The following is a 13,096-nucleotide window of genomic DNA, read 5'->3' on the forward strand; positions in this document are numbered from 1 at the left end:
TTTTTGTATTTCCAGTTGTCACGATAGAACAAAATTGTGGCTGTCAAAATCAACGCAATCTCACGGCAATTCGTAACTTTTTGATTTAGTGGCTAATTCGTATGAATTCGTACAATCTAATTCGTACAATTTAATACGATTTGCTCATCACCCAATGACAGTTGGGGTTAGGGGTGAGGTTGGGTGCCACGCCTCCTTTTTAAAATTGTACATTTTTGTACGACCGAACTCGTACGAATTTGTACGAATTAGCCACTAAACTGATACATAGCAGTTACATAACAATCACGTATTATGGCTAACTGGGATAGCTCAAGCATGATCATAGAACTGGATATAGTCTGTTGGTAAAGCATATTATTATTAATTACATTAGCACACTATTACGCAATGAAAAGTAGTTACGTTAACAGGAGCTACTGAAGCAACACAACATCAGCTATTTCAGTATCACAACAGATTGACCTTTTTTTTCCACTTTATTTATATTACACTTTCACAAATCACAATGATTAACAAAGTGCTGTACATAAAACACATAAAACGCATGTAAAATATACATAAAACCAAAACACATAAACTCACATCACATGATTAAAAGCTAAAGAAAATAAGTGTGTTTTCAGTGACCTCTGAAAAGACTCAAAAGTTTGAGCTGTTCTTAAAGAGAGTGGAAGATCGTTCCAGAGTCTGCTACAAAGAAAGCTCTATCACCTCGACATTTTAAGTGTGATCTAGGAACTTGCAAATAGAGACAATCCATAGAGCAAAGAGATCTCACAGGTTGTTGCTATTAGCTCAGAAATATACTCAGGGGCCAGGCCATGGAGGGATTTAAAAACATACAACAAAACTTTGTACTGAATTCTAAACTGGATTGGCAGCCAGTGTAGAGAAACAAGTACAGGTGTAATGTGTTCTTGTTTTTTTGTGCCTGTTAAAAGCCTGGCAGCTGCGTTCTGGACTAGCTGCAGTCGTGAAAGAGAGAGGCCTGACTCACACCCAGATACAATGCGTTGCAATAGTCCAGATGAGAAGAGATAAAAGCATGAACAACCTTCTCCAAATCACCGAAAGAGAGGACAAACTTTAGCTTGGCAATATATCTAAAAAAGAAAAAACTATTTTTGACAACAGCATTAATTTGCCGATCAAATTTTAGCTCAGAGTCAAAGATGACACCAAGACTCTTTACAGAGGAATGTATTTTCCCAGGAAGCAATGACAGATTGCCATTAGAATCCGAACCTTTTAGGCCAAAAACAATAAATTCGCACTTGTCTTCATTCAGTTGGAGAAAGTTATTTGCCAACCAACACTTCACCTCAGCCAAACAATTAAGCAAAGCCTGAAGGAAGGACTGATCCCTAGATTTTATAGGGAAGTAGATTTGAGAGTCATCAGCATATAGATGGTAATTTATGCCATGCTTTTCAAAAATTTTTCCTAACGGAAGTAAAGGGAGAACAAAACAGGACCCAGTATTGAGCCTTGCGGAACCCCACACATTAATTGCATGACAAATGAAGAGGAGTTGCCAAAACTGACTGATATAGTTCTATCCTTCAGATATGAGGGGAACCAATCTAAGGCCAGACCCTGGATACCAGTGTGTTCTCTAAGCCGATCAGTGAGAATGTCATCATCCACTGTATCAAAAGCAGCAGTGAGATCCAACAGTACAAGAACAACAGGGCTACCTGAATCAACCTCCAACAAAATATCGTTTGAAACCCTCAATAGAGCGGACTCTGTGCTATGACGAGCTCTAAAACCAGACTGAAACTTATCAAAAATATTATTATTAGCCAGAAACTCATTTAGTTGTACAGACACAGCCTTCTCTAAAATCTTTGAGATAATAGGCAATTTAGAAATATAGGGCGAAAATTCTTCATGTCTGAAGCATCAAGATTTGCTTTCTTTAGCAGGGGCTGAATAACAGCATGTTTAAAACTACTAGGAACGATACCAGTAGAGAGATTACTATTTATGATTGAAAGCACACTTGGACCAATTGAGCGCATCGCCTCCTTAAATAAGGTGGCAGGAATGACATCACAGGACAAACCAGAAGGCTTCATATGTGCAACAATGACATTAAGTTGTGACAGAGACACAGGAATTAAGCTGGCTAGATTTTTTAAGGTCGGCAACAGAAATTTTAGAAACACTGACTGCAGGTGAAATCTGTGAACGAATTCCAACAATCTTATTAGCAAAAAAATGCAGAAATTTTTCACAGCTATCAACAGATGAAGAAATTGGTGGAGAAACAACAGGCTGAAGTATGGTGTTATTAGTAGAGAACAGTACTTTTGAATTATGACAGTTCTTGAAATTATAACAGTTCTTTGAAATTATGCCATTGACATTATATAATGTCTATGAGACTGACAGCCAGAGATGGGCAGTATTTCTGATGTATTTAAAATATGTATTTTAATTACAAAAAAAAAAAATTGTCCTTTGAATTTTATGGAGTTGATGAAAATGGGTTAGTATTTTGTATCAAAACACTTTAGTGTCTTGTTTGTATTTTAAAATACTGTAAAATACGTTGTAAGAAATATACATTTAGACATTATAAACAATGGTGCTTCAGATTGATGCTTTCTCAGTTATTTGCCTATAGGCTTGACACCTGAACAGAAAATTGATTAAGATGGTTGTCAGTGCTTAAAGTACGAATGGAAATTATGCAACACACATAAAGGGTTCAATTTTAACCATGTAGGTGCGGAGTCTAAATCATGGCGCAAAAGCATTTAGGGTGTGTCCAAATCCACTTGTGATATTTTAATGACAGAAAAATATGGTTTGTGCCATGGCACATGATCTAACAGGGTTGTGCTTATTCTCTTAATGAGTTCTGGGTGTGTTTTGAGCATAACGTGCATTACACCAATCAGAGTCCTATCTCCCATTCCCTTTAAGAGTCAGTTGCGTCCCACCGTGGTGCATTTACTATGTACATAGTGAATTTGTAAGTGGATGAACTTAATGGAAAAACTGAACACTTCACTAACGAGAAAACAGTTAAACAGACCATCTGCAGCAAAAATAGAGAATGTGCCTCATCCATTCAGCCTCTTTACTTTTTCTTTACTCCTTTACTTTGGTTGGAGTAAGAAAACGGTGTTGGACATGAAGACACCCATCAGCCTATATATTTAATTTAGTTTGTTGAGCACAAAGATTTATATTAAGGTTTTAAAACTAAATTCAGTTCTTATTTCGAGCAAATGGATAAATGTACATTAATAACGAAGTCAATAAACTGAGTAATATCCAAACATACATCCTGTTCTTAAGTCCCATATGGTGATGCAGACTTCTCTAAAACCCCACAGGTGGATAAATCTAAACTTGCTTTTATTAAAACAAATATAAAGGTGCATATAATAAATAATACTGCTAATAATAATAATATTTTACAAATGCAGATAGTCAAGAATACACTGAAAAAGCCCCTCGAGGTAAAGAAGGCCTGGAGGCAGTGGTTTTTATATTTATGTAGAAAATATTTTTTGTAACATTTTAATTGTTTAATTGTTTTTATATGTAAAGATATTTGTGTAAGATATCTGTGTATTGCTGTACATCCTGTGTGTATTATCAAAATAGCAATGCTACAACAATGCGCCTTAACACACCTCTTTTCTAGACCGGAACACCCATGAGTCCACAGAGTGGCACAAGTGAATTTACTATTTAAACAACGTGGTGCAAAACGGGAAAATTAAGGTTGCGCTGGTCTGAAAATAGCAAAATGACGAGGCAAACCCGTCTTGCAACTTATTGCACCAGGTGTATGATAGGGCCCAAAGGAAATAACTGATAAATGGCATGGGTAGATTTGGAAACAAGTCCACAATCATTAAAAATAGTATACTACACAATGCTAAGACCAGTAATCTGTAATGACAGTTTAGTGTACAATTTGGATCAGCATCTTTGCTGAAGAAATGAGATAAAATATCAGTTCTTAAGAACAGTATGTGAAGCCTTCAGCCCATAATCATTCTCAGTCTCAGTGCTGCAGGTGGAAATGCAGAGAATGTTTAGAAATATAAAACACCTAAAGATTGTAGTGTTCACTTATAGGGTAAATAGACTGTTTCAGTTAAAGATGAACTGAAAACATCTGGGAATAATGAGTTTACTGTACAAATCAGTATAGTAGTAATAGTAGTTTTAGATGGATTGCTGATGTAGATGCCAAGAAAATAAGACAAACAACATACTAGTTTTAGTAGCTTTCAGACATCGTGGTTTTACATTAAGTATTGAAGATTTTAAAAACTACATTTATTGAACAAAAATAAATAATTTAACATCTTTATATATCACCCTTTAAAATATAAGACTGTTAGGCGATGGTTGCAATTTCATTGGCCATGCAATGGATGGAAACACAATAAAGATAAATAGTACTATATTATTAACTCATCATCTGCATTAGAATGTTTTTAGAGTGATTTAACAGATCATCTTCAAGACAGGATTTTCTGTATGAAATTTGTACAAAATGAATGCTAAAATGAAAGAGAAAGTCAGTTTAATGGTGAAGGGATTGATCAAATATGCCTATTGAAGTAAGGTTTGCGAAGAAATGTATTTCAATGTATTTTTGCCCATCCCTGCTGACAGCATAGTTCGATCACACAAATGGCGGCCGCACCACTGTTTGACATCTCATACGGGACCAATGAAAAGACAAAAAAAAAAACCTTCCTTAAAATATTTTTTGTGTTAATTTTTTGGAAGAGATAATATCCACAATAGGCTATTTGTTAGTTTTATTTGTAATAAAAAAAGGCTATTTTATTTGTTGTCACCAAAAAAATGTATAATTTGGCAAGCTATTCTCCAAAAAGGCTCTATAGTTGCTTTTTATAAATTGGCCTTGATTGGTTCATTACAAACAATCAACGAATATTTACATTAACATTATGGTTTATTAATAGCAATTATCTAGACTTGATAAACATAAATTGTTTAGGACTGCCTTTTCTATTTCCTTTATAGAATAATAATTTATTATTGTGCTGTATTTTTTATTTTAGGCGAGGCAGTGGCGCAGTAGGTAGTGCTGTCGCCTCACAGCAAAAAGGTCGCAGGGTCGCTGGTTCGAACCTTGGCTCAGTTGGCGTTTCTGTGTGGAGTTTGCATGTTCTTCCTGCCTTCGTGTGGGTTTCCTCCGGGTGCTTCGGTTTCCCCCACAGTCCAAAGACATGCGGTACAGGTGAATTGGATAGGCTAAATTGTCCGTAGTGTATGAGTGTGTATGTGAATGTGTGTGTGGATGTTTCCCAGAGATGGGTTGCGGTTGGAAGGGCATCCGCTGCGTAAAAACTTGCTGGATAAGATGGTGGTTCATTCCGCTGTGGCGACCCCGGATTAATAAAGGGTCTAAGGTGACAAGAAAATGAATGAATGAATTTTTTATTTTAAACCAAAATTTGACAATATTAATGAATGGAATATTATCATCGCTGTTTGTATTTTATTATAATGTCTCAATTACTTATGGCTGCAAAATAGCCTAAAGATATAACAAATAACCTATATGTATATGAAATGATTATATAAACCTGTCTATTTTTTTTTTTTTTCGAAAGGGAAATTTGAAATTAAAACTTCCAAGTGGACTAGCGTTACTGGATAACGTGTGATCATTTTCATGACATGGATTTTGTCGTAAGGCTACATGTAAAAAGGAGAATCTGATTTACGCGGAATACTCAGCAGAAAATTTGTTATTGGCAAATGACCTTTCAAATCTCAGATTGTGTTTGTTTAGAAAAGAAGAACTATAGGTAATCCTTCTTCTGTTTACGTTTATATGATTATACATCCCTATGTTCTAATTATAATGTAATTAATACGATTAAGTTTACCCTCTGTGGCGTTCACACTTCTTTTCAAACAGGTAGCCCCGCCTGTCCACTCCCAAAGCAAGCAACCTAGCAACAGCTGAGCCAATGATCGAAATGTTTCCACTTATGGTTTCCACCCTCAAGCGGTGCCAAGGCAACATGATAAAAAACGTGATGACGTCTGGTTGTGTGTGAGAGTATTATGGGCTGTGTGCAATTCTGAAGCTAGAGCAGTAGGCGGACAGAGCTTGCGCTCAGCTAGCTTCGCTGCAAGCTAACGGTAGAAGGAAAACATGGAGCTGTCGGCTGTCGGGGAGAGGGTGTTTGCTGCTGAATCGATCATCAAGAGACGAATACGCCGGGTATGTGTGGGGGAATGTTGTCCAAGAATGATGTCGACATATTCTGTAACGTTACATGTCTGCTCATGTCGTCGGCTTTCATTAGCGTTAACGATTTTTTTCTGTTTGACGGCACGCGCAGGGTCACATGGAATATCTCGTGAAATGGAAGGGTTGGTCACCTAAGTAAGTAATACCTATTTTGTCTGTTGTTCCTTGTTTTGGTGTTTTGTGACAGCGATGGCTGTCAGCCCTTCTAGATGTTGCGAGGGCCATATATTCTCATTGACAGGTTAGCTTCTGGTTATTGCTGCACACTGGTTTTGACAGATGACATGCTGCAACATTTAGCTGGCCCTGTCAACGGGTTATTCTAAAACACACAAGGTGAAAAACGCTTGACGTGGCTAATTGTACCTAAACATCAACCAGAAACCGAAATTTCCGTCCAACCTTATTTGTAATTAACACTATCTGTGAAAAAAGAAGTCGCAATTCCATAGATAGAGTGAACAATAACACATTTAAAAGGAAAAAGCATAACGTGTAGCTACCCGTACCTAAACAAAAAACACATTTATGTCAACTTTTACTTGTAAATAGTAACTAACTAACTTGTTAAATAATCAGAAGAATGAGCCCTGTTTTCACTTCTGAAGTGAGAACAATATTATGTTACACTTTCTCCCTGTAGGATGTTATTGGGGGGTCAGTGACATGAACACAAGAGCATTCCCTGACAGCAGAAAGTATTGAATTTTATTTTAATTTGTTTTACCCAGACAGAGTCACGTTAAGAATACTTAAAGTGATAATGTTCACTTTATGCACTAAATAGAAGCTTGATCTTTTGGCAGGAGAAAGTGTTTATTGTGAGTGTTTTTATAGAAATTTTGATTGTTTCTTGGTGGAACCACATCAAGCTTTTATAATGACTTTAATGGGGATAAAATGCTTAATGTGACATTGTTCACTTTATCTACGCAATTAAGGCTTAACCTTTTGGTAGTAGTTTGTGTTAATTACAAGTAAAATTTGATATATTTTTGGTTTTCCCCACATGGTAAGATACACTAAGCCATGCTATGCTGTTTACTTTTATAATGGACTTTAATATGAAGAAAATGCTAAATGTCATAGTTTTCAATCACAGAAATAAGAGCTCAGTCTTTTGACAACAGAAAAGTGTTTGTCATGAGTACAGTCTGATTGAAATTTTTAAGTGGTTTTCCCCACTTGTTGTTAAGGTACATTATGCCATGTTAAGCTTTTTTCTTATAATAGACTTCTGTGGTAGAAACATTTGATTTTTACATTAGTGTTAATTACAAGTCACGTTTGGCTAAAATTTGGGCTTCTCTTGTTGATGTTTAGGTACATTAAGCCATTAAGTTTTTTACAATGTCTCCTGCTAGCCTGGCAGTAAAGTGGTAGTTTAAATTTAGCCAAAGATCAACATTTATCACTTGAAACTTATTCTTTTCACAGGTACAGTACTTGGGAACCAGAGGAAAATATCCTAGACCCGCGTCTTTTCGTCGCATTTGAAGAGAGGTAATGGAAATGTAAAAATATAATTGATAATACAACAAAAAAAATTATTCACTCATGCTTTTGTTTTTTTATTCAGGGAGCGTGAGCGAGAAATATTTGGTCCCAAGAAACGAGGGCCAAAACTCAAGACTTTTCTCCTAAAGGTTTGTTTTTTAATTACATTATTTTTCAAGATATTTTTGGTGAAATTTATTTTTCTTGTTATGTTCACTTATCCTTGAGCTGTCACTAAGCTTTTTTATGTATGTAAAAAAGTCAGTATCTGTTCTGCACAGTATTCTGCATTAATCTTTAAAAATCCCATTTGCAGGCCCAAGCTAAAGAAAAGGCAAAGTCGTATGAATTTAGGAATGACTCAACTAGAGGCATTCATGTTACATATTCCAGTCCAGAGCCTGTAGTAGCCCCTAGAGCGAGAGAGGGCCTTCGCGCTGTGGTTCCCACCATTTTCCCTCCCAGCACAGTCAACCGTGGTGAGAGTGTAAGGCTTCAGTCCCCAGAACCAAGAGAGCATCATTCGCCACACTCACCAAGACCCACAGATGAATTTAGCCTTACCCCAAAAAAGAGAGGACGGAAGCCCAAATTACGCTTCACAGATGGGTATATAAGCAATTTGCATCCAGAGCATGTAAAACGGGCAGCAGATGAAACCATGGCAAGCATTCCTTCTAAAATGGCTAAGTTAGGTTTGGGGGAAGATGATGAGAGATGCCCTGACATAAGTGGGAGACTTAAAATATCTCACAAGGACTTGGATGCTACCTGTTCACACAAACAAAGCAACGTCATTCCAAGCAGGAGTACCCTGCACATTTCTCCACAGTGGAGTTTGCATTCCAGCAGAATGGAGGCAGGCTTACTGGGCCACAGGACTAATCCACAATCAAACCACTTTCACCAGAAACACCTAAAGCACTATTCAAAAAAAAGAACACTTGAACATGGTGATTCCACCAGCAGACAGCCTTCACTTATTGCCAAAATCCCAGTGTCGCATATATTCAGAGAGCCTGGGGTGGAAGATGCTTGGAGACCCTCCTTCATAAATGTGGAGAAAGTTATAGTTACTGATGTGACCACAAACTTCCTGACTGTAACAATCAAAGAGAGTAATACAGATGAAGGCTTCTTCAAAGACAAAACATGATTTATATTTTCCATCTTCATACAAGTCATTTTTGTTATAAATATTCCACATTGTGTATGAAACTTTTTCTGTCACACTGAAATCTGTATTTATTGTGAAACTGCTGCTTTAAGAGGAGTGCATGCAGTAGACATGTCCAACAAAGCTAAAACTGCATTCAAAAACACAGGAGTTCTCATTTGTTGTAAATATGTTTTAATTAGTTTATTGTCTCTATATTGCCCATTATAGTCAATGTCTACAATAATATTAAAACTACCATACATTGGCATTTTTCACAACTAGCCTCACAATATTACCTCTTGTCATTATGTGAAATGTAAAGTAAATTTCTTTGGAATTTTATCACTTATATCAGCTTATATTGTCAGTTACCTTGTATGCTTGTTCCATGGTACAACAAACTTAATATGCATATTAAAAAGTGTCAAATGAAATTCAAATTTTCAAATCAAACTAAAAAGTAAACCACAGTAATTAACGTTTCTTTTGTCTTATTTTAACGCCAGCTTTAATCAATATTTATTTAGTATAGTTCTAGTATTTATTTTTATTTTTGTGGGGCGATTGATGCGTGGGTCTATAAATAGCACAAATGGAATCAATAATAAGCACGAGCACTGTCCATATTCAATGAGACGTACTAAATCATATAGGCTTGTTTCAGCATACAGATCGTAATGTAAAAAGAAAAATAGTTTTGTGTTTAAAAAAATACTATAAAAAACAGTACACGTTTATTTAAAAGGTAAAAAGTAATCGGCTCATTAACTGCGCCGGTTTGCGCAGTATTTTGTAGAAATGTAGAACAAATAATTTCACTCCAACTATAAATTGCACGTTGTTTATATTTGTAACACATTGTAACGCACACGTGTAATACAGCAATATGTGTTGGATTTACTGGCTTAAATATATCTGTTAATGCTATGCGCAAACATATTTTGTCCTTTATTTTGCAAAAAATATTAAATTACATTTTCATTTTAAATTTCAACCCAATAATTAAACCTAATAATGCAAAATGTTAAAAATATCTAACGTTTTTGAATATTTATTATTATTGGTAATATGCCTTATTTAGATAAAACATATGAAACCAAACACTAAACTAACGTGAAGATGAAAATAAGGTATGGCTATTATAGTGAAACTTAAATGCTCCTCTTGTCCCCACATTGCCATTTAAACCTGATATAGGCTACTTTTAAACTGAAAAACCTAGACGTTGCAAACTTAAGAATGTGTCATAGCACTTAAATAACCTGTAAATTGATCTGTGATCTTTATTTGGTCTATACTATGATTTCAGTAGCCTACATAATATTTTACCAGTTATTTTGCAAGATAGTATTCCCAATAAAGAGTCATTTTAAGACGTAAAAGGTTATTAAGTATTATATTAAGTAAGCAAGTCGGACAAAAGCCTAAATTGTTGAAAAAAATCCTAAAAGGTGGCTAATACCAATATTAACCTTAAAAGTTCATTTAAAAATAAAAACTATCAAAATAAACGAAGCAAGTCTTTCTTCAATAAAACATAATGGCACTAAATAGGCTACTGTGAAAATGTAAAAAAAAAAAACGATTCACAGTGCAAAATGTAAAAGTAAAAAAACGATTCACATGATGGGTGATAAGGGGCATGGGTGATAAGGGGCAATGGTTAAACCCATGTTTACGTATAGGCCACACATTCAATGCGCTTTCGATCAACGGCCTGCAGATAGTGCCGTGTGTTTACGTACAGTTTAGGCTTACTCATCAGAAATCTTTAAAAAGCTGTTATAGATTCGATTTTACTCAATTGTTTTAAGTTCAGTCCTGTAGCATAATGCGATTAAAATAGGCGCAGTCAGTAAATAGTCAACAATTTGAGCACAAAGTTTTTATTCTGTTAAAAGTCTTTTAATAGAAATGTTTGCAATTCGTTAATAATTAATTGATTAATTAATTAGTCAATCGTTAAGTTATTGATTTAAAATGGCATCGCTTGTTAAAATGGTTTATCCTATTGATGGCGGGGTGCACGGCTTCGTGTGTCCTCATCTCAGCATTTCTTTTTTATCCATATTATTGTATTCATCAGCATTGTCGTCAACTAAATTTTTGTCTTCACCCTGGAAAAGAAAACCACTTAGCAGCACAGATTTATACACATCACACATTTAATAGCTTGTCGGATATAAGGTTTATTATAAGTTTTATTATACAGTTCACCCTACAGAAGAACAGTTATTTCTTGTCTATTAATTTTGCATTATTCTGGGTTTATTTTCATTTTAGATATTGTCTAAAAACATTAGGCTACTACAAAAAAAGAGAATTCTTTTAATGTTTAACTTTCAAAAAAAGTTGACTGTTAAAATGAATTTGTTCGCCTAATTATGTCATTATTTATTTCAAGCATTGCATATGTACTAAGTATCCGAACCTATGAGATCATGCAGTTTGGTTACACAGGATAACCGTAGTTGCGGTCACACCGCGGGAAACAATGAGGGTTTAGCCAGTGCTCCATATTGGTCTCTCGAGCCTTCTGCTCCAGCCTCTGCATATGCAGCAAGTGTTCCTGAAACACACAACGAACTCTAAAATGAATACTGACATTAAGAATTTTTTTTTATTTAAAACAAGCATAAACTGACTTATTTGTTAATCGTTCAGCTTACAGAGAACTGCTGTCAGTATGTAATGTATGATGTTTGCAAAAGCTTAATAAATATGTGAATAGAATATTCTGTTGTTGGCTCCCCACATTCATAGGTTCATCAGGGTGTCCAGGCTTCTGTCTCTTGGTGCGAAGTAGCTGCTTTGCGAAGCTCTCCTGAATGATGGGATTTGCTTCTATAACACACATATACAGTACATTAGTAGGGGAGACTGATGAAACGTGTAAACTTTTTTTCTTTCTCTTTATCTTTGAGATCTTTTAAGCCAGATTCAAAAAATCTAAACTCTCTGCTATTAAAAGGCATATTTGTATCACAAACTGAATTTTTTAAACAGTTTTTAAACATGTGAATTTTACAGTTCAGCCCATAGTTTGGGTTAGTTGTAACAAAGAAAATCACCTACTTTGGTGTAAAAAATTAAAAGAAAAGAATGTTAGCTAATTTCATTTTAGTCTATACACTTTGTCCTGTTTGGTGGTCTAATTTGAATTTTGGCGTTTCTCTGTCTACATCTCCCACACTCTTTTACACAGACCTCCCTTCCCACCACCGTCTCTTTCCAGAGCTGTTTTTCTGTATAAAACAAGTGACCATTCATGATCGTTTCTCTCCGAGGAGGGCGCGCTATCGCGCGCGTGACCTGGAGCTCTGACCTGCGCGAGGCATGAAAACACTGTACCACGGTAAACACCGACGTGGCATGTATATGTGTTTTTTATGTTTAATTAAGAAAAGTACTCTGTTCATCAAGGCGGCATTTGTTAAATGTAAAAAAGTGTTTAATTGTTAATTATTTATAAACAATATCAATGATAGCTTTCTTATTGTATGTAGTTTCAAATAGTAATAATAATAATAATAATAATAATAATTATTATTATTATTATTATTATTAATATTAGTGCTTTCTGAAAGACCATAGCCTATGTAATGAAGCTGAAAACTCATCTTTAAAATCACTTAAAATTATCAAAATAATTTATAAATTGAACAGTTATTTTATAGTACAACAACATTTCGCAATTTTACAATTTGAACTGTATTTATGAAGAAATAAATGAGCGAGATAAGCTTATATATACGTGTGTGTGTGTGTGTGTGTGTGTGTGTGTGCGTGCGTGCGTGCGTGCGTGCGTGTGTGTGTGTGTGTGTGTGTGCGTACGTGCGTGGCGCCATGTGTAATTCAACGAAACAAAGTTTTTACGGTTTCCCATAACATTGCCGTTGAAACAAGAATCAAACGAATAGTCTACAGAAACGGCTATTTATGCCAAACAGTCTATAACACACAATTATAGGCTACATAACAAGTTACACATCGTGAAAAGATCACACACTGAAATCAAACTCCTAAATTTTCAATAGAAAAACATACCAGTGAAGAAGGTTAGTAAGGCCACGAAAAAAAGGCAAGCCAACGGCTTCATTTTCCCTTTCTGTTCGTCCTCAGCTCGAAATAACGGCACTTGAGTGTTTAACTTTTGAGGAGGAGAC

At 35.4% G+C, this 13,096-nt stretch overlaps 2 protein-coding genes across 3 annotated transcripts; one reads left to right on the forward strand and one right to left on the reverse strand.

Moving 5' to 3' along the window:
* Positions 1 to 6,108: 6,108 nt before the first annotated feature.
* On the forward strand, positions 6,109 to 9,408 carry cbx8b (chromobox homolog 8b). Its single transcript, NM_001024415.2, is given in 5 exon segments — positions 6,109 to 6,244; positions 6,366 to 6,409; positions 7,712 to 7,777; positions 7,854 to 7,920; positions 8,088 to 9,408. Coding segments are annotated over 5 exon segments (1,086 nt in total). The 5' UTR covers positions 6,109 to 6,175; the 3' UTR covers positions 8,928 to 9,408.
* Positions 9,409 to 10,823: 1,415 nt separating this feature from the next.
* On the reverse strand, positions 10,824 to 13,078 carry si:dkey-31g6.6. Of its 2 annotated transcripts, NM_001302748.1 has the most exons (4): positions 12,978 to 13,078; positions 11,686 to 11,774; positions 11,362 to 11,499; positions 10,824 to 11,047 (listed from the first exon to the last, which is right to left on the reverse strand). In NM_001302748.1, exons 1-3 carry the CDS (start codon positions 13,027 to 13,029, stop codon positions 11,383 to 11,385), a joined length of 258 nt encoding a protein of 85 aa, NP_001289677.1. In that variant the 5' UTR covers positions 13,030 to 13,078; the 3' UTR covers positions 10,824 to 11,047; positions 11,362 to 11,382. The 2 variants fall into 2 exon arrangements, with proteins under 2 accessions (NP_001289677.1, NP_001289676.1); NM_001302747.1 differs by lacking the exon at positions 10,824 to 11,047 and having other exon boundaries at positions 11,094 to 11,499.
* Between the last annotated feature and the right edge of the window lie 18 nt (positions 13,079 to 13,096).

This window comes from Danio rerio, chromosome 6 (genome assembly GCF_049306965.1).
Source record: "Danio rerio strain Tuebingen ecotype United States chromosome 6, GRCz12tu, whole genome shotgun sequence".
In the NCBI taxonomy this organism is placed as follows: domain Eukaryota; kingdom Metazoa; phylum Chordata; class Actinopteri; order Cypriniformes; family Danionidae; genus Danio; species Danio rerio.

Excerpts from the sequence above, each read along its gene's own strand:
- si:dkey-31g6.6 (NM_001302748.1), bottom strand. The coding sequence starts at position 13,029 with ATGAAGCCGTTGGCTTGCCTTTTTTTCGTGGCCTTACTAACCTTCTTC. Across the intron at positions 11,775-12,977 it reads CTTACTAACCTTCTTCACTG|AAGCAAATCCCATCATTCAG; the intron begins GTATGTTTTTCT and ends TGTGTGTTATAG. Across the intron at positions 11,500-11,685 it reads ACCCTGATGAACCTATGAAT|GAACACTTGCTGCATATGCA; the intron begins GTGGGGAGCCAA and ends TGTGTGTTTCAG.